Source organism: Aplysia californica, unplaced genomic scaffold (genome assembly GCF_000002075.1).
Source record: "Aplysia californica isolate F4 #8 unplaced genomic scaffold, AplCal3.0 scaffold00052, whole genome shotgun sequence".
Classification (NCBI taxonomy): Eukaryota; Metazoa; Mollusca; class Gastropoda; order Aplysiida; family Aplysiidae; genus Aplysia; species Aplysia californica.
In genome coordinates, this window is record NW_004797322.1 from 1,863,139 (window position 1) to 1,885,383 (window position 22,245).

The window sequence follows — 22,245 nt, forward strand, 5'->3', positions numbered from 1 at the left end:
TTGGTAAAAAAATCAGGTAGTACAAAGACAAAGAAGGAAAACAAAGATGAATGTTACCCCGCTACACATAGTTACCATAGAACGGGGCTTGCTTTTCATATTAGGTAACTGCAACTTTAAAACTTGTGTGCACGTACATGTGTGTGTGTGTGTGTGTGTGTGTGTGTGTGTGTGTGTGTGTGTGTGTGTGTGTGTGTGTGAGTGTGGTGTGTGTGTGTGTGTGAGTGTGTGTGTGTGTCTGAGTGTGGGCGCATGAATATTTGTGTGTGAGTGTGTGTGTGTGCTCGTGCGTGTGTGTGTGTGTGTGGGGGGGGGGGGGGGGTGTGAATATGTGAAGGCGAACAGTATTGATGAAACGAAATGTGTTTTTTGTAAGCATTTATGGACTGTCATTCAAGGAACCTATCAGTATGTAGTCTAAAACAGCCGTATGCACTGCTCACAGCGGGACGCTCCGTAGCCTGGAGATCATCAGAAGAGAATGCATCGCTGTTTCAGGCTCTTCCTCTCTACAGCTTTTCTGACGTACCGAGCCCTCTCACCGATGTGAGGTCTCCATGCTAGTCCGACTGTTTTCCTCTGCTGCCAACTCTTAGGATTCATCCCAGCCTGCGTCCTCTCACTTCAACCAGATCCAGTGACTGGCTTTCTCTACTGTCTTCTGAAGAGAGTTATAAGTTTGTGCTAGTTGCTACGAAACCTCTGCATCCTACCTCTACCGGAAAATGGGTTGCTTTCCATCCTGCCTCCTCACATTGTTCGACAAAAGCCTTGTATCGGTTTTCTTTCCGCTCGTTTGCGGCATAGATATTGTCCTCCTGGGGCACCGTGAGCTCCACCAGGTGCACCTCTTTCTCTTTTTCCTCCCATAACACCAAGTCTGGCTTTTTTGTAGTTGGGAGGGGAAGAATCTCTCAAAGCCCTTTAAGTGAGCAGCTACCTCCCAATTGCCTCCACTCTGGTCTTCCATGGATTCGTTCGCTTTCTTTCTGTTGGGAACCTTGCTTCCTTGCGGAACAAACGCAATCTCGGGGAGTCCATGCTTCTGCAGCTTGGGGGCGTATTTTCCTTCTTCCACCTGTTTTGTCGCCATTGTGGTGAGCACTTTCAGCACTTCATAGCGCCTCCAGGTGTACCTGTTAAGAGCCAGATTGCAGTTTGACAAAATATGTTTCATGGTTCCTAGCTTACCGCATCTACACTTTTTGTCCTCCTGTACCTTCCATCTGACCAAGTTCACTGGTGAAGGCAAAACATCATATGAAGACCAGAGAAGAAAGCTTAGCCTAGATGTATTCCACTTCCAGATGTCACTCCAACCGACTTTTCTTTCGTCTATATGCTCATCCCATCTGGTCATTTGTCCTTGCTGGCTACACTGGATGAGATTCGCCTCTCTGCCTCCATCTTTTGCATATGTCTTGTTTCAGCTTTTCTTCTGTCTCGCTGAGACATTTTCCTGAAAGGTCTAAAGTTGCCATTACCTAGCCCTAATCTGCCAGGTTGTGCTGGACCAACAATGTCGCCATGCTCCAAAGTAGAGATGATCTCGTCAGTTGCAACTCCTGCCTTCCACTTTCTCGCTGTTTTGACACCTGGAGGTTTTCCGCTGATCTCCTTATCCCTTGATTCTCTCAGCATAACGGTTCTAATCTTGCCTGCTTTGTAGACTTCACGACTGACGTGAGAGGTAGTTGAAGGTAATATTTGACCACAGGGGCAGTTGGACGCTTCAGGCCTCTCATATCAAGCAGTTCTTCTCTTCTTGGATCGCTGTACGTCTGCTTTTTAAGCATCGAGTTCTTCTTTCATATATTCCAACTTACCACTCCGAGCCTCTGTGAACAGTTTTTTTGCTGCTTCATAAGGATTTTTCAGAAACTGTTCACGTTCCCTTTTCCTCTCTTTTCTCTTGGTACACTTTCTTTCGTGCCTCTGCAGGTCTCTGCTCTTTTTCTCAAGATCTTCAAACAGAATTCTCCGGTCTTCTATCTCTTCTGGTGGTGCATACTTTTTCTGCTTTTGCAAGTCTCGTTTCTGTTTTCTTTGCTGTGCAAGTACTCTCTGCCTTCTACTCAATCCACTTTTCTTCTCTGTCTTTTTCTTTCCTTCACAAATACCAAACTCTTTTATCGCTGAATCATAGATAACGGTTGCAAACGCACTCAAGGTTTCTTCAGCATCATCTCTGTTCTTGTTCTTGTTCTTGTTTCAGGAAGCAACATCCCTGCACTCCGGACATGTCCATTGATGCTCCGTTGCTCTCTCCAAAATGTTGCAGAGGGTCCTTCTACTGATTGTGCCAGAAATTTATGACTTCTTTCAGTTTCTTCTGGACTTGTTCTTCTAACATCTTGTACTTTGCCTTCTTGTTAGCAGAAGGCCACAGTATTCTGGGTTTCCGTAACCCTGGTTCCTTAGTTTGCTGTTCCATCTCATGCTGAGATAGGGTAAAAGGAGAGTCGACTGAAGCACTAATAGCTCCCCTGCGGTTTTTATCCTGGGATGATTTGCTTCGCGTCTTACAATCTGTTGATCTGCACTGTCTTCTCTTCCTCAAACAGACTTTTCCCTGGTGAACTCTCAGCCCTTGCCAGGTATCGAACTTTCTGTAGCACTGCTCGCACATAAAGCTGTTCTCTTGGTTTTCTTCCAGCATTGTCCTTTTAACGCTTAAGTCATTGTCCATTGTATTCGTTCTAGAGGATCCATCCTCTACTTCCCCCTCTCGGTGGATTCAGGGGCTGTCTTTTCTAGTGGTTGACGAAACTTGTGCTTACAGCGACTTGGGTAGTTAGCCCCTGCCACTGTCGGTCTTTCCAGATGTCCTCGGTCTTTCCCGATATCAACCCGTCACTCCGAGTTTTCATCCTGTCTTTCCAGGATGTCCGTAGCATATACCCGCTACTGGTAGGTACGTAGTCAAAAACAGCATTAAATATGGATTTGAGTGCTTGGGTTACTGCCAACCTGACTTCAAAACCTTAGTTCATATTTTTTTAAACCTATGTTATAACATTTTCCGACAATAGCATACCAATCTAAGGGCATTGACAAGTCCTGTGTGACTTAGATATTTTTACTAGTATTCCTCTCAGCTCTAACCAAGCAAGCTCTGGGAATTTGTCATCATACCATTGACAGTAGGCTACACAAATCCGAGGACATCAATCTCGATAATACACTAAGCTTATTACTCTAATTTTCCTCCATTCACGTATTCTATGGCCGAAAGTCACAACTTCAGAGCACAACTTCCACTTACTTTTTTATCTTACAATCATACTAACAAATTTTCTAGAACTAGACAGATTTGTAAAAAAGTTTCTTTCCCATACTACTTTTCTTTCCATCTTCGCAATTTAGATTCATAGATCAACACACAGATTTTCCAGCTGTAGCAAAATCCTGAAGATAGAAAGAATGAGTAAATGAAGGGAAAGAGGCAGATTAATTATCGTAACTAGCCAGATTTTAGCTGATTTGCAAGTGAAAACGTATTACTGACCAACCTGTAAACCTATAGTTGATGTCCAGAGGGACAATAGTCGAGTGTGTAAAATGCGCAATCTGACACATTTCTAATACAGCTCACTGCCGAGAATTACCCGTAATAACCATATATATTGAGGTTTGCTGACGACACTGACGGACTCGCAGGAAATGAAGACCTAGCCAGACTGGTGAAAAGATTGGATGAAATTTCAACCAGATATTATATGGAAATTAGAGCAGAGAAAATAAAGATGATAAGAAATAGTGACAAACCCATCAAAAGCAAAATTACGGTCGGTGGTCAACAGCTCGGAACAGTTGACCAGTTCACGGACTTTGGTGCTATCATCAGCCAAGAAGGATCCAAACCAGAAGTCTAAGTAAGAATTGCACAAACCTGTCCTCGTCGGATTATGTGATTATGCGGCTGCAGCGTAGCTGCGTTTTTTCGCATAATTCTACAACATTGGCATAATTTTAGATTTCCAGTGTTTTTTCACTTTTTTAAAAGCATTTTCACCCAAAACATTTTTATTTTTACTGTCAAAAGAGTGACAGATTTTTACTGCTATGTACAACCTGGTGTACAGTGAAAGACGTAGCAGCTTGAGTGAGGAATCCATTAAAAGGCTTGTTTCTCTTCTACAACAAGTTTGTTGGTCGTGACTTTTTCAACTGATTTTCTGCTCTTGACATTTTCAGATTTCAAATCCCCAAGTACTGATGCTAAGCCCTTTCAAACATTGTTGTATTTCTTCTTTTTTTATAAGTAGGTCTACCCGTACTAAGATTGTTCTTAGATAGGCTAGTCTATTTTCACAATCACCACTATAATAGCCTATAAGATGCATTGTCAGTTTTGAGACGATTTCTTTTTTTAAAAATCAGCATGTCTATCAGCACATCACCACTACTACATACAATTACACACAAAATATATACATATTTGTCTTTTCTGGTGTGTTGGTCTGGTCCAGATGTCCTTGTTTTTTCTTTCTTCTATACAGCTGAAAGTTACAGACATTACATTTTTTTTTCTGACTGATGTGTCTTTCCAAAAGGACAGAAAAATTACTGATACTGATATGTTCTGTTTTTCAATTTTTCTGTACATAAAAAAGGAAAATTCTTGTCAAAAAAAGTGTAAAACATGTTGTAAGTGGCGTTACCGTAACTTGCATAATTTTCGCATTTTTGTCTTGCATAATTTGGCCATCTAAATTTGCATGTTTCTGCAGGGACAGACAAACAACAGGGGCGCTTATACAACTAACACCAATATGGAAAGATAGAAACATCTCAGTCAATTCCAAACTCAAGACTACACTATGCCCTCGTTATCTCTATCCTTCTGTATGCTGGTGATTCATGAACATTGACGGCAGAGCTTCAGAGGAAGATCCAAGCAGCCTAAATGAGATGCTTTTAACGACTCTTTGACATCTCATACACTGACCATGTCACAAATGAGGAAGTGCGCAGTAGAGTAAAACTAAGCACGAGGCATTAAGAAGACTTGCTGTCTACTGTGAAACAAAGAAAACTGAAATGGTATGGCCATTTCATGAGATCGTGTGACCTATCCAAGACCATTCTTCAGGGAACTGTGCAGAGAAGGATAAAGAGAGGAAGGCAAAGGAAGAGGGGGACCAACAATATTGAGGAGTGGACAGGAAAATCTTTCGCCAAAACTCAGGCCGAAGCAAAAAAAAACAACAACATGAAAAGTGGAGGCACCTGACCAGGCTTTGTCATACAGCACCCTTACAACCCTCATGGATTATGCGATCAGTGAGCAGTGACCGTATATATCCAAGAAATTAGAGGGGCAAGTACGGATTCTTTGCTATGGGATACCGATAGCCAATATTCTTTCTCTCTCTCTCTCTCCCCCCCCCCTCCCCCCCCCCCCTCTCTCTCTCTCTCTCTCTTTCGTATGGAGTTTCACATAATGATAATGCAAGTAGGGAACTTTTGGAAGGTGCAGATTTCTGTAAAAACAGGGAAGATTGGGAGCACTACAGAGGGGCAATTTTTTCTCTTTTAATCTTGACACCCATCGCTAGTCCAATAGTTTTGATACCTTTATCGGTATGGCGGTAGGCGGTAGAACAGGTCCAATATTGGTAAACCTAGACCTAGAAGGAGCGAATGGTATTGATTTTAAATTCTCCATTCAGTTCTCTCTACAGTGATGCCCAAACTCATGCCGGTAGAATGAAACTTGATTTCCAAATCTTCTGAACTTCATTTGTCAAAGTCATAACATAATATACAGGCCTTACAGAAACCTGTATAAGACTGAAACCTGTATTAACAGAATCTACTCGCCCCTCCCTTGATAGATTTCTCTATATATATTACAAGCCTACCACTATTAAACAGGAAACTGCTTGACACAGAAACGAAAGAGAAATTCCTTTCCTTTGGAGAAAAAAAAACTATCAAGTTTGGTTCAAGCAGCTCTAATCTTTACACTATGCCACCAGGTGAGGAAGGGGAGTAGGTTTGCCTCATCCATGTGAAATCATCACCAGTGCCTGAGGAAGTACTCGAGTGGTGCTCCAGCATGGAAACTTTCTTGGGTATCAAGAGGCCACAGGCGTGATATTAATTAGACCAATGCCTGCCGCTCTGATCGCATGGTCAGCAGAGAAAAAAGTTTCTTCAATTATTGTTACATACACGGAAGAGGTGGAACTGGTTGACTGTGCTTATTAAACTGATGGGTGGGACTGCAGGTGGAAGTAAAGGTGATGTTCAATCATTTCTGTATTTAATAGGTCAATGGATAAATGAGACAGATGCATGCCAATATTAAAGAGACTAGGATAACACTTGAGAGATGTGAAGGGTCTGAGACAGAATTTTTTTTTGGCTCCCTTGCTATTCCATCTTACACAAGTTCGACTGTATAATTTAAGTATAAGGTACGTGCAATCATTCTGACTTTTATTTGCGACAGTCATAGTTAGCACACTGAGGTACAGCAAACAAACTATTAGAGTTTAAAAAAGCATGACTTCATCATTAAAAAACATAATCATAGAAAGAAAAGACCAAAGACATACCTGGACTATGTGAGGTAAGCAAGTAGCATCTGAGAGGATTCGTTTGATCTTTGGAAGTGGTCGAATAATAGCACCATCGGTATCTCTGTAAAAAAATTACAAAAGGAAACACAAATCAATTTCTCCCAACCTAAATTCCAGTGCAGACTTCATTATGCAAACAAAGGATTCTAAACTTCACAGCCAACAGAAATACAGTTTTTGACAAAGCAACACGCAAAGCTAGGAAATTTGCAATCCCCCCAAAAATGCTAGGGTGAAAAAGCCAAACCACCACACAAGTGACTTTTGACATCTTCAGATGTCCAAGCATCCTAATTAATTATAATAGAAAGCTTAATAGGCCAGTAAAAATTGACATCGAACCCATACATGAAAGATAACAACCAAATTTTTACGCCAACTTGAACTTTGAACCGTTAAGTACTACCAAAAAAAATTCAACAAAAATCACCCCTGGGGAACATGCTTAATTTTAACCTAAAAAAAGGTCAAAAAGGTCAATTTTCGAATTCGTTAAAATATGCCATTATTTGTTCAGAATGAAAGAGATAGTCAAATGAAACTCAAAAATACTTTTATTTTTAAAATTGACCGAATAGTTATCACTTAATTAGCATTTAAAGATTGTTTTAGGGCAAGGTCAGTGTCAAGGTCATCTTTAAAAATAGCTCAAATATGGTCGTGTTTAGTATCAAATTCAACGTCTCAACAATAAAAACTCAGAATTTATGTTGTTTATGCAATTAACTTACATTTAAATTACCTATTGGCGGTAAACACATGATTGAGATAATAATGTTAAACGTTAAAAAACAAAAAGATATGGTGTGGTTATATAAACCTAAAAAATAAATCCATGTTCGTGCATAGCATGCAGCTCGGCTTTTGTATGCCAAGCTTCATGAAAATTCGTTGGTAAACATGGGAAAATAAGTAAAAATAGTAAAGTTAGGGCGAAATAAGGCCTTTTGTGATTTCACATTTGGAACTCCCCCCTTCCATTTCTAACAGACTGTTCGAGTTATGGTCATAAGTGTTTGACTTCCGCTGTGTATGAGTTTCCTTCTTCTAGACTGGTTGCTCTGAAGAGCTATAGAGTCCTTCCTACCCTTGTTACGGCCTAGTTGGGGAACTTAAGAAGAAGTCTGTTTGCGTTGATTTGTAGAGAGCTGGTCCCCTTCCACCCCACCCCCGTCGTAGGCCAGGCACTTAATGTTGCGAGCCTGAGAGGCTTACCAGTTGGCCCCGATGCCACACGTGGCTCCAAAAAAAAATTTTGTAATTAATTCTAGCTCACAGAATTCTACACCTATAGAACGAGAACTGTACCACGTGACCTGTGAGGAATTGAAGACCAAAAACAATGGCGTCTTGAGGGCACGATTTATCGTTTTCGGAAGTAACCCTATAGCTTTTAAAGCAAGAGCGGCTTTTACAAACGAGTGAAAAGTGGAATATTTACTGCCCAGTTTGTAATTTTGAGTTACAGAATTCACTGTGCAACCTAGAGATTGGAATTAAGGTTTTAAATTGTTGTGTTTTTGGGTGCAACAACAGAAAAAGCAGACATAGAGAGTTTATAAATATAAGATCTACAGAACTGTGAAAAAATTTGTAACATGGATGGGATTGTTCACAGCACTTCTAGCTTCCCACACACATTTAGCATACGCATATGGCCTACGGAATTTTTAGTAGCAAAACTTGTTACAAGAAATTTGTTTTACACTGAACATATTTTTTCACTAGATCTAATTAATGTTCTCAAAACATGCGTTCAATAATTAGCTTTATGTCGCCAGCAGAAGTAGAAAAAAGGTCGGACTTGCTTTTAAAAGAGATTTAGCTTCAGCTACAAACTTTTTAAAAATCTGTAGAAACCATTGACTGGGATTTTTTTTTTTATATTGGGTTAGTATTTATTAAAGAATTTTCTTTAAAGAAATTTCTAGAATAATATAGAACCTATAGAGATGTGTACAAATGTTTGAAAAAAATACTCATCGGTTAAGACGAACTGATATAGATCCAAGTCATTGTGTAAAAGTAGGAGAATCTAGATCTAGGTGTTCGATAGTTCAGTAGCCTAGATATTTGATAATAAGTTGCGCGACAAATTTTTGACCGCACGCTACAGTAGTAGAAATAGCATATTATATTCATCCGAAACATTAATTTCCGCATCCATACACCTTTTTGGGCCTTTATAAGCACATGTAGTCCTACTTTAATTATGTTACTTTCATAATTGTTTTTGATCCGTAACAAGAGACCACTTATTTTTTTATACGTGTTCATGAATGTGTGTTTGTTTACTGTGTGCAGGGATTAAAAATTAAAGATTCTAGATCTGACGAATGTATTTATAAAATAGCGTAATAGTGCTGGGTTAGCCGATGCCTTGCGATACACGCTTTTATCAATTAATTGAATTGTAACAGGACTTCGATTTGATCCGTAACAAGACACCACTTATTTTTTCTTATACATGTTCAAAAATGTGTGTTTGTTTACTGTGTGCAGGCATTAAAGATTCCAGGTCTGACGAATGTATTTATTAAATAGCATAGGCCTATAGGGCAGGGGTGGCCAACGCATTGCGATACGCACTTTTATCAATTAATCGAATTGAAACAGGACTTCAATTTGATCCGTAACAAGAGACCACTTATTTTTTCTTCTTCGTGTTCAAAATATGTGTTTGTTTACTGTGTGCCGGGATTACAGGGGGACAAGCCCATCCCCTCGACATGTGATCCAGGGTATGGGGATACATTTTTCTCAAAATGCACACAGCTCTGAAATCCTTGACCAGTGATCACTCACCATGGAACTCTTTCTGTTGTGACTGTAGACACAAGTTTCTTCATTATCACATCTGAATGAGCCTATCATTCATGCATTAGAAATCACACTCCCAAAACACAGAAAATGACTTTGAACATATATTCAGGAAACATATGCCAGTTCCACTCTAATTGTTTACTTTGTTTTGAATTATTGGCTTTTATGTGTAAACCAATATTTTGAGGTCTTTTCTGCATTTTTGTGTTTTTGGCACCATGTACAAGGCCTATGTATTTTATGTGCAACCGACACATTCTCCAATCTCTTGTATTTGTTAGACTCACACGTGCTTTAAACAAAGCATGTTGTTGTACACACTACTGATGTAAACTAAGAGATGAATTCTTAAAGTGAAAAATAATACATTTCCTCAATATAAGCTCAATTTATTTATCACTTTCTAGTAAATTGGAGGAAAGGCTTATATTGTTCTTTTTTGCTTGCTTTGGATGGCCTTAAGTTTAATGACAATATTATTGTAGTGAGCATGTTACTGTCAGCGTCCCCTTTATCGTATATCTAGTACTAATCAAGACTATATCTAGGTATTTTGACAACAGAATTAATTTTCATAATTAGTGTTATTATCAAGTGTATTGTGATTGTGAAGATCTTTAGTAGATCTAGAGATATAGATCTATCTAGATCTAGATCCCATCCCATCATTTAAAAAAAACAAAAAACAACAATACAAATACAAAAATATTGTAACATTGCCAATTATGACATATTGTTGGCAATAAAAATGTACTAGACTATTTCACTATATTTCCTCTTCGAAGAAAGTTTTAAAATACTGATGTAAGGTGTCTTCCAAGCCCTACCACTAGCATTAGCGTGCATAGCAACGCGAAGCCTCGCTGTGCGGCGCAGCCAAAGGTGCCCTCAACTGGCCGCCATGTTTTAGTTTCAATGCCTCACAGCGAATCAGCGATCGCAAAGAGGGAGTTCCGTTTCTATAAGTGTAGAATTCTGTGTTCTAGCTTCAACTGACAGCAAATTTAGCTTCATTCAATAAAGGAGTTATGTGTTCTCTTTGACAGCTCTTCCATCCAACTTACTTGACTTTACAATGGGAACTCTCATTAAGATTCTCATCCGCAAGATCTCTGATGCCTCAAGGATGTGTATGACTCAATAAGGTTTATAACCCCTTGTCTGCTAACGACCTGCCCATCCCCATTTAAGAAAAACAGGAGCTGTGTTTGACATAGTTCCCTTCTTTGAAGGGCCAATCTTGCTTACTATAAGCCCTAGATATAGAAAAGTATCAAATTAAAGAGCAATCAATGTTCAATTCAAAGATAGTTTTTTTTTTCTTTCTTGAAATAACTTCCTTGCTCCTTCATCCATACTACAGAAACATTCTCAAAGTGGTTTGACGAGACAGTCAGGTCTTTTATATAAAAACTAGCTGGGACCCCTTTCGATGAAAGGAATGATCGGTGCATTAACATCAACTGAAAGTCATTGGCCTAAGAAGGTCTAGATCTAGATCTATACTCTCAAAACAAAATGTGCCTCCCGAAATATCACTTCCGGGTTTTCTAAAATTACAGAGACAGAAGCGTGGGCCTACAAAAAGCGACCGGCGAAATAAAGAAATTTAGCTTTTTGCAGCAAAACTGTATCAAAACTGAAAAAACCAAAGGCGTCATGATCTGGAGAATATTGTTTAAAAAATTTTGGCGAAAACCGCATGTTGATCGATGAAGCCATTAAAACGTCTTTTGAATAGCAAAATTCGGCCACCACAAATATATAATAGAAACCCAATATCACAACACAGTTACGACGCACAAATCCATTTTCCGCCAAAAAGGCACACTCTAACAGGCTGGCTTTGTCTTTTGCCCCCCAAACACTACACATCTCTTTTTGTTATAAGTTAAAGACACCTTCACTGGCGATTCCCATATATAGAAGCCTAAAAATAGACATGATGGCATCCGCAAGACAACAATGAAGACAACGATACAACTCCCTTAATTTAAAACAGAGTAGAAATGAAGATATGAACAAAATAAAACATGGGTTTTCAAGAGCATACCATGTTTGGGTACAACACAGCGTCTAATTATTAGGGCATACCAGGTACGCTCAAGCGCAGGAAAATAGTCTTAGATACTATTTTTTTTTTCATAGTAGAGGGTTTTACGGCGCTCGCAACTGCATAAGGTTATATGAGCGCCAAGGGGTGGGTGTCAACAGAGAAGTCTTTACAGGGAATCAGACTTAGACAGCTCACCTCTCTAGCTTCAACAGCATAAGGTCTGCTTCGACTATCAAGGCACCCCAAAATAGCAGGTCACAAGAGAGTGACAAACATACAAAAGAAGTAGAGGAAAATGACAATTGTAAAGATCAGGAAAGAAAAAGCAGCAGTTCCCTGTTGTAGATCAGGCACAGCTATGAGCGTGACATGAATCAGCCCATTTACAATTCTACTGTGCTTGAACGAGAAATGTCCCTCCTTTGGGAATGGCCTAAAGACACTACAGTCAGTGGCACTGCCCCGGGGGCTTTAGATACTATGGAGTTTTGTTATTCATTAACTTGCGATGTGGACCTTTTGAAAAAGAAGTTGATGAAGAAGATAACAATAAAAAGATTATCAAATGATGGTAATGTGATCGTGAAGGTGTATATGAAAGTGGAAATCTTTACTGAATGCACAAAACCCTCAGCAAGAGAGTACAAAAAACTGTTAGGAAGCTTTATAAAAGTATCCCATGACACAAATCCAACCTGCTAGGATAGTACTCAGCCATCCTGATGAGCATGTTGAGTATGAGTGTTGCCATGTCTGTCTCATTCATTGCAGCTTGACCAGTAGCCAGCAGAGTCCATTTTAGCTGTGGCACTAACTGCATAGGCCGCCAACCATCCATACCTTGGGCCCAGCATCGTGTCTTGGCATGAAGTGTGCCTTCTTCATAAAAAGCTTTCATCTGTGGCACATTCATCAATACATTGAAGGTTTCTCATGCATCCTGTATGTCTTTAGAAACAATATTCAAAAATAGTAAGTTCAGTCTGTCTAATCAGCTGACATATTAAAGGATATTAACACAATCATGTTGACCAGCAAGGAGTGATTTTCAAAATTCTGGTCAATAAGGGATCTCGTTAATTTATTTTATTTACCTTAAAGTTTCCATCTTAAATTCATAAAAAGATCATATAAATTATTGTATGAGTAGTCAGAATTGAGCCAGCTTGCAACAGAACTTTTCCTAAAAATGTGGTTAGAACATTAAGTCGATGCTTTGTGTATGCTGATGTGAAGGGTCAAGAGCTGTTATCATCATTGCCCTGGTGTAGTTTACTAAAACATATAATACAAACAAACAATTTTTCAGGAACCTGATAGGACGAGAGTAGCAGAGAATACAAATAAAAGTAACCGACAATTCTAGAGAGCCCACCATACACTCGAAGATTCACAAAACAGATCATGGAGAAATAAATAAAAGGTTTTTAGTTGAATATGTACATTACATCACTAGGAACACAATACAGTAAGTCACTTAAAAATCAAAGCATAGAATAAGAGAACAGCAACTATAAAAAAAAAGCAGGACAATGTGGTACAACAAAGTGTGCACCACAAAGCTTTAGATAGATTGCTGTTTATGAGAGTCAGTATGCTGATGACCACATTTCCCCAGAAAACAACTTGGCAAAAAGTCATATGGTAAAGAAGAAGAAGCAAACTGTACCAGGTGCTAACTCATCATTCATTTGTAATCACCCATGAAGAGAAAGGTAAAAAGAAATAGCAACACCAACTACCTGCCACCCACTTACAGAGGTTTGTAAAAGTAATTTAAAAAATTCAAATTCAGGAACAAAAATGAAAGTAAAATATAATAAATCAACTACCTGCCACCCACTTACAGAGGTTTGTAAAAGTAATTTTAAAAATTCAAATTCAGGAACAAAAATGAAAGTAAAATATAATAAATCAATGACAATGAAAATAAAAAAGACTTTGGAATGAATATGCTTGCATGCCTGGAGAAAAGTATCAAAAGACACATATTCTTGAACTGAGTTACACTACAATTAAGGTCAACTGCGAGTTCCTTCAAACAATAGTTTTTTTTAGCCATTTATCTACTGATATTTTCAAGGATTTGTGAAATTTACACTGAAAATGTATTTTTGAAGATGTTTTTTTTTCTTAAAAAGTCACGTTCACCACCTCGAAGTAAAAGATCTGTGACAGACATTGGTGATCATGGTTCTCCATTTATTCCCTTGCTCTGACGTTCTCAAGAAAGCTACATTATCCTGATCTTTCCCCATCACCCATCTGTTTGGCTCTCCAGGTAGGTTGCTCTGGGTCTACTCCAGCCTCGTTTGCCTTCAATTTTGCCAGTGAGAGCTAGATGTTCAAAGCCTTTATGTCTATTTAAGTGTCCCAGAAACTGCATTTGTCTTTTCCTAATTATTTTATTTTTCAGTGAGCGGCCCACATTAACATTGTTATGATGAATATAGCATTTCTTGTGCTCTTGTCAGGACCAAAGACAAATTGTGTTTTAGATATTTCTAGTCTTTGACTTTTTCTCATTCTTCCAATTAGTTCAAGCAACTGGTGATTTAGGAAAAGCTATAAAAACTGATTTTATCACATCTTCTAGAACATCACCACTGTTATAGATAGAATTAAAGAGCTTTGTTTTTTCAGTGCCTTGTTTTTCTAGAATGACAATCACTTCAACTGTGATATTTTCTGGCCTGTGGCTTTTCCTGGTTTCGTTGTTTTTTTATGGCAGCTTGTACTTCTGCTTTCAGTATTGGTGGACCATTTATTTATTTCTCTATTACCAGTTTTTCTCCTCTATTGTCTTTGAAAATTCTTTTGTCTTCTGACCATCTGTCAAAGATATCCACTTTTTCCATTAAAATATCTCTTCCTTTTGATCTTATGCACTCTGTATTTGAGCATTCTTTCATCCCACTTACTTCTTTGATTCTGGAATGAATGTACAGGGTGATCCAATAAAAACTACAACTTTTTTGGTTAATATTTTCCTCTACAAAGAAGTTTTGCATTTCAAATTTGTACACATTTGGAAGCCTATGAATTTGTCTGATATTCCTTTTAGATAAATCCACAGAATAGTTTTGCTCTACATAGTGTGCAAAAAAACAACCGATTTTCAGCTGAGCATGGCGCACTAGTTCGCATTAGGCATACCACTAAAAATCCCAGCGATAGTGCCATATAAATAATATTGCAAACTACAGTAGTCTAACAGGCCAACAGAAGTTTGCAGATAGTTTTTCTCAAGTTTCCTTAGCCTGCTGAGATCATGGTTAAGATAAGTAAAAAGCAGATAGCTCTTTGTATTGAAAAATTCCTCACCACCAACTCATTTCGTAAGTTTAGCCCAAGGTACGGAAATAATGTTAAGAGCCATTAAGGCCTTTTTTGATGTCGAGGGTGCAAATGCCATCAGTTAGGACCTGTAGAGAATCAGAACTAAAAATTCCCAGACAAAACGACCACTTCAGGTCAAACATGCACTGTTCGCACCCCTTTAAACGTCACCAGGGTGCAAAATTCAGTAGATGAGCCCTATGAGACGTCTGTCCATAGACAATGTCTGCAGCAATGACTTTCCTACATCTCAACGGTCCACATTATCAGGGCAGATCTTCATCTACGACTGTACCATTTTCCCGTATGCGAAGCTATCAGAGGACAGCAATGTGATCATGATACCTCGATTGTTTTGAAAAGCGTGAACATTTCTTCTATAACATTTTGTTCCTTCGCAAAGCCCATATTCACCTTTCAGGTTATATCAACTCCACAAATGCTGTCTATCTGGGCAACCTCACCCCCTTCTCCCTTACATTGTATCTAGAAACAGCTCCATACTGTGAGGTGTACCAGGTGTGTGACTTCGAGTACTCATGGTTGAGTGGATCCTTGTGTTTGACACCACTGAACATTGCGAACGACGCATTAAAATGGGTCGAGACCAAATGAGGACATATAAACAATCAGTTCTCGGAATTTCATAATTTAAACAATATTTTTTAACTCTGCAGGAGAAAAGAAACACTGTTAAAGGTTACAGGGATGGAAAGATTAGATTTAAAGAGTAAAATGAAAGGAAAATACGAACAAATCATCTCATGATCTTTTAAATTTTAAATTTTGCAATTATTGGTGGTTTGTGTAAATGCCATTTCCATTTTCAAAAGTAAGTTTCTTCTTTGTGAATTTTATGTCAAACAAATTCCTTTTGAATGAATTATATCTGTTCCAAATTCCAACATTCTAGTACAAATTTTGTGCGAGATATTTAGAAAAAAAGTTGTACTGTTTTGGGGTTTTTTTTGGATCACCCTGTATTTGCTATCTTTGTTTTGACTTCTCTCTATTTGTTGACAGTGATCATTTATCCATGCTTCTTTCGCTTCATGTCCACATTTGATTTTGTCTGCCTTCTCTCTTTCATTAGTTCATAGCTGGATCATGTTAACGCTATTATATTTGTTTATCAGATTACAGCAGTGGTTTCCCATTGCCTGCTGCCAGTTTGTGTAGTTTTCTCTGCTAGCCTTTCATCATCCATTGACAACCCACAAAGAAGAGGGGGCTTTGGTATGATTTATGGCACTTCCCTTTGCCAAGATGATCCCTTCTTTGAGGACATGCAGTATTTATTGAAGCACCTGTATCACCAGGGTTCTCCTCTGCTCTATACGACCATCTCCCATTCGGTTCGCAACTGCTTAACAGTAATGTAATGACGAAAATTGCATGACAACATTTTTTTAGTCTACTTTGTGGAAGGCTTCTACGACTCATTCATAAAAACAACCCCATTAAACTGCATACCAAAATTTATGTCAGATTTCTCAAGCTGTGAACTGTGCATGAAAGTATCAAAACAGTAAAAATGAAAGGCTTTAGTAAGCATTTTACCACACTTGCAACACAATCAAGTCATGTAAGAGCTGGAGATTAGGGGTTTAGGGGTGTTACAAGAGAAAAACAAACACAAAAAGAAGGAAGAGAGATAACGACGAAAGATGTTTGAAAGAAAGAAGAAGCAAACCACGTCAGAGTACCCGTCAACCAACCGTTGATGGGACATTTTGCTCATTTGTGTCCCATTATAATTAATGAGCAAAGGAAAGCCACAAAGACTTTTTAATTGTCAAAAACAGCTTTTTAAAGTTAAAAGGGTTTTGGAGAAAAAAAAACATTTGGCCGATAGATCAAAATTCATTCGGAATAGAACTCAATCCAGATGTAAAAGGGAAACTAAAAGCCATTTTATTCAAAACATTGCTTCTGCATCCTACCCAACAATATTAACCAGATCTAACAAAGTACTTAAACTACTATCTAAAAAAATTCAAGAGGCAAATTGTTCAAAAACAATTTTTTGTACCAGAAATGGAAATAAAATGTAGTGCCTCAAAATGCGTCATCCGGTACCTTTCACCAGGTACACACACATATAATAATAATAATAATAATAATAATAATAATAATAATAATAATAGAAGTAGAATACTTTGGTTTTAATTTATTCGAGACAAAATACATTAAACTGTTCCTGACAAAACTCCCACCTCTTCAAAACTGAAAGGTCCAAGACGTTCCTTCTCTTTGTTCCCAAAGTACCACTCTTTCTCACTGTCTCTCTGCATGTCAGGAGAAGCCTCGATCACATTGGTCTGGGGAGAAAATAGATGACCATAGTGACATTGAGACAGTAACACAAAGCCCAAGAGCATCCTAGTAAAGCAGTATGACATTGGATTTGTAGTTGTGTTTGGGTGAACTGACGAGCGGGTTTGTTACTCACGAACACAGTCACAGCAAGCAAGTAATAGATGGCCATGCAGATAGACTACAAACTTCAAGACAATTCGTTTTTTGGTTCTGCTGCACAATTACATTCACTCATTGGGCGTGGGCAGGGAAAAAATGAATTCTAGCAGACAAAATACTGAACCTATTGTTTGCAATTTGTTTCAAGCCCTAGCAGAGCCACTGGAAGTGAGAGGCTAGAGGCGTAGCACTGTAAGTTGACTGTGAGTGTTACCTTTCACTGCCTTTGTGAGCTGCACTGTGAGCATTCTAATTTGTCACCAAAGTAAAAATTTTTTAAAACCGCAACGTCTTGGGATAAAAATACCCTCCACGATCGGCACTAAGCTACTACGTTGAACCACTATGATGAGAGCACAGTATGTGGGGGGGGGTATATATTGGAATACGCGTTGTGTCACACTTGCCTTAATGTATCTCTCTCTTCATAACAAAGATTAGTACACGACAAAGTAGTAGTAGTATGCTATACAAGGAGTCTGTCCGTCAGCCTGTCTGCCCACTCACTAAATGCCAGAGATGCAACAAACGCATTTTCACAAGCTGACAGTTCATTATCCATCCTTTCATTTGCGAGTATTACCAGGGAACCATTCGTTACTCGCAGAGGCTGAATTAGCAAGCCTGACCCCACACTACCTTGTAGAGGAAAAAGTTGTGAGATCGGGTGCCAGCTCTGTTGATTCAGAGGTTTCATCTTCAAGTGCAGTACTCTACCCTGTTTTCCTCAGTTTGTCCAACTGTTTATGGGTACTTGAAGTTTTTTTAAGAAGTCACACGATTGTATTTGTTAGTTATATATTTGACTACATTGCAGTCTCATAGGCACAGACAACATTGTGTTTGAGATGCGTAGTGCTACTACTTGGTGAACATAAGCTATATATTTCAACCACCTATGTGCATAAAGACAAATTTTACAGGAGAAACAAAATACTTTTTTTCAAAAAAATTTAAATATGCAGAAAAACAGATTGTTTCGGGCTTTATCAATTTATATAGAAGGAACCACAGTGTATCAAGAAGGATGACAGTCAAATTTTGTATACAAGGTGCATGCTTATAAAGAAACACAGTTTCTATTGTCTAGAGCAGATATGAACACTAATGTTTATTTACACTTATATTCTATTATCTATATTGCCAGAGTTGAAAAATGTTTGTTGAGACATTTTTTGATATTTAATTTTCTTCTCACCTTCCAACATGACTGACTTCAAGAGCGTATAACAAAATATTCCAACATGCTGATGAGAAAAAGGATCATTACTACGTATACCTTGCTACACTTCTTAGTTTATGTTGAAAATTACCAAAAACTGAACCAGCCCAGACAAAGCTGTTTCAGCCTGCTGACCCCCTGACCCCCAAGGAGATAAGGCACTTGGTGTAGAATCCCAAACATTAATCAAAGTTCCGGAGGGCTCAGCATTTCTACAGGTCTGGCCAAAAACAGGTGTGGTCAAAAACAGGTGTCAAGATGTGTCAAATGCTTAGTCATGACTGACAAAAAAAAGAATTGGTATGGCAGTGGACTAAGTCATCAGTAGAACATACCTGAGGCAAGACTGATTGTCTAATAACAATTGAAAGAGAATCTTAATGGAATCTTCGTAACCCATTAAAATAGTGCTATATATGACACTTAATATAAAGAAAATGTACAAAATTTACTTTCAAAAAAGAAAAATTGTTTCACTAGTCCTCAATACAGGAGGAACTGAACATAAATACATAAACTCTGAGTGCTGTATAAAAATAAGTGACGACGGTCATAAAGTGCATGGAAAAAGCAATTTGTATTTTTGGTTCTGGTAAGTGTTTTATGGCGTTCGCAACTGCATTAAAGTCATAATTGAATTTTGCCAGGGTGGCGGCCGAAGCCTACTCTCATTCAAATTTTAAAACCACCAAGGGATCTTTAAAGAGCACAACTTGCACAGGAGACCTCCAAGATTTTTCACCCATATCCGAGAAAGCTAGGCGTTAGATCTAACCTATCATACGATCAAGGGGTGTGGCTGAAAGACAGCAGTAAGAAGGAGCCAAAAAGTAGCAGCAGAAAGGCTGCAGAAAGAGCCAGGAGCCCAGAGGACGAGGGGGAGAAAATGGAGAAAAAATCAGACAAAAGAACATGGATAGAAAGCAGGAAAGGAGATGGAAGGAGAAAAATTTTAAGATGAAAATTTTCCATTGCTGTCAGGTCTCAAACAGGGGACCTATTGAATGAGAGGCCAACACCGTAACCTCTAGACAAAGAGAACCTCTGGAAAAAGCAAGACAGAATGAAATGAGAAGGGGGGGGGGGGGGGGGGAGGGGAGTACTATCAATTGCACCCCCAAAGCATTCTGATTTCAAATACCAAATGGGAAAAATTTACATATGGTTGACTCCAGACAAATAATCATGCACATAATCAGTAAAACATGCAATTTTGGATGGACAGTTCTCTCTCAAACAAATGAAGAAAGAAGAAAATTGTTACAAAGAGAAATAGGTTCATACCTGCAGAGGCACAACAGCTCTGGTAGTGTGTAAGTGTGCCAGGGTCAGTAGGTCCACAAGCGTCTTGACCCCATTGGCATCCATGATCTCCTTCACATTCCGCTGGTGCAGAATCAGTCGATTCAAGAAGATGATCAGACGGTCACGCTCCAGCCGGTCAGTGCACTGTCACCACAAAAAATTGATGGCTTTTTCATTTCTCTTTTATCCCCTTAGTTCCCACTAATACAATCTGGGGTCATTCACTATTTAAACAGTGAGAATAAAAGAAAAGCTCTACACATGCAGGTTCGGCTGTATACTCTAAGGTATGAATAAAAGGGGCGGGGGGAGACAGGGGGTCCAAAATAAATAAGGTACATGCTTATAATAAAGAAACACAGCTTTGTATTATCTAAAGCAGATATGAACACTAATGTTTATTTGCACTTATATTCTATTATCCATCATATTGCCAGAATTGGTTGAAAAATGGGGGTGGGGGGTGTGGAATAAAAAGGATGTGTGTGGCACATTCAACCTCATACCCCTGTACTAGTAGGAACAAATCTGTTTCATTTCTCTTTCAGTGAATAAAAAGAACAAGAGATCATGAAATTTTAGTGATGCGACAACTTTTCCCATTTAGGAACAAACCAGTTTCATTAAAAAATATAAACCAAAGTACAAAAGTTTTTAAAATGCACAGAAAATTGAGGAAGCCAACCCGGTCCGAATACCGAGGGTAATTTGCCATTTACAATAGAAAAAAAAGAAGTTTCATTCAGATATCTATGTTGCACATGATCGTCGATCATGGCAAGCTGGAAAATAATAAACAGGGCGTATGGAACAAGGAGTGGGGGGTGCTAAAAAAAAAAATGGACACTACTGGGGGCAACGCTTATTCGATACCTTAGTGTAGTGCAAGACAATGCACTTGAGAGGAAAGCACAAACCCTCTGAAAAATTTTAACTTACAGCCTATCAGTCATATTTGTCTTTGCTTTTTCCAGAGTACCCGCCATTTCATGAATATTTTTAAAAGCACGGCGATGTAACAGACATAGAATCACAAATATAGCTATGGTAATAACATGCTGAAATACATTCTGAACTGGGAAACCACTGAGGCTATGCCAAATGTTGGCAGTTAGAACAAAATTTGACCTCAACATATGTGGCAGGGGCAGCCAGTGAGTAAACCAAGATACAAGTTGGAAGCAGCATTACGTCAGTCAGCTGTAATATGTCACAAGCCTAATATTTTGAAATTTTTTAATTCCATGGTATCGGCTGTAGGTGCTCAAGAAATATTTTGTCAAAATTCCAGTTCTAGATGGTAAAAAAGCAAGAAAATATCAAATTTCAGAAGTTTTGTTTGTTTTAGTAAGGTTTTACGGCGCTCGCAATGGCATAAGGTCATATGAGCGCTAAGAGGTGGAATGTCAACAGAGAAGTCGAAACCTCTCTAACCTCAACAGCACAAAGTCTGCTTCGGCTATCAAGACACCCCGAAAATAACAGTTCACAAGAGAGTGACAAACATACAAAAGAAGTAAAGGAAAAATGACGATAGTAAGGATGAGGAAAGTAAAAGCAACAGTTCCCCCTAAGTTGTTCCAGCACAGCATAGGCATTACATTGATAAATCAGCCCATTTACAATTCTACTATGCATAAGAACATGTTAACCTCTTCGCTGCTGTGCCTGTAGAATTTACGAGCCTGAACCGTGTAGCGCTGTGCCTGTGGCCCGTGGAATTTACGGGACTATGACAGAGGTAGTGTTGATACCAATTATAACAGAAGTTACTGCTAAAATCTTGTAATTATTATTGAGATACCTTCCCATTATGTTTACCACCATTTCACCTCCCCCCCCCAAATTTGATTTGAAAGCGTCAGATTCAGATTTTAGCTCAAAGAGAAGATTAGATCTAGATCTAAACCAACACATCTACCGCACAAAAATGATTTATTGACCGTAAATACAGATGGGCTTACATGTATATGTATGGATGGTAGGAGCGTTGTATAAGGTCGGAAAAGCCTCTTGTCACTTCCTCTTTACCTGCAGACACTCATAAAGTGCATTTCCCCTTTTTTTTTTTGCCTCAGTTAATCATTACTGAAATGTGCATTGTTTTATGTTGTTCGGTGGTGTTGCTTTTGGGATCATGTTACTAACTCCAACTTTTCTCCATCTATATCTAAATAAAATCTCCCCAAAATTATATCAACAGTAATATGGTACAATGTAGAATGTACACGCAGAAATTCATGAGAAAATAATCATAAATAAAAAAGTTATGGGAGGTAGAGTGGGGTCATCCTGAGCAGCATTGGTTCGTGGGATTTCCCCCGGCACAGGGGTCTATTTACCTGCCACGTTGAAGGGGTTAACATGTTAATATCCCCCCTTTGGGAATGACCTAAAGACATTTCAGTCAGTAGCACTGCCTGGGATATGGG

The 22,245-nt window shown here is 38.7% G+C and overlaps 1 protein-coding gene across 2 annotated transcripts in view; it reads right to left on the reverse strand.

Moving 5' to 3' along the window:
* LOC101847707 (dnaJ homolog subfamily C member 13) overlaps positions 1 to 22,245 on the reverse strand; it is a 336,952-nt gene that overhangs the window by 159,341 nt on the left and 155,366 nt on the right. For both annotated transcript variants that reach the window (XM_005092779.3, XM_005092778.3), the window contains exons 26-29: positions 19,793 to 19,957; positions 17,025 to 17,129; positions 12,165 to 12,367; positions 6,567 to 6,651 (exon numbers count right to left, since the gene is read on the reverse strand). In XM_005092779.3, the coding sequence (XP_005092836.1) occupies positions 6,567 to 6,651; positions 12,165 to 12,367; positions 17,025 to 17,129; positions 19,793 to 19,957 (558 nt within the window). The remainder of the gene's footprint in view (positions 1 to 6,566; positions 6,652 to 12,164; positions 12,368 to 17,024; positions 17,130 to 19,792; positions 19,958 to 22,245) is intronic.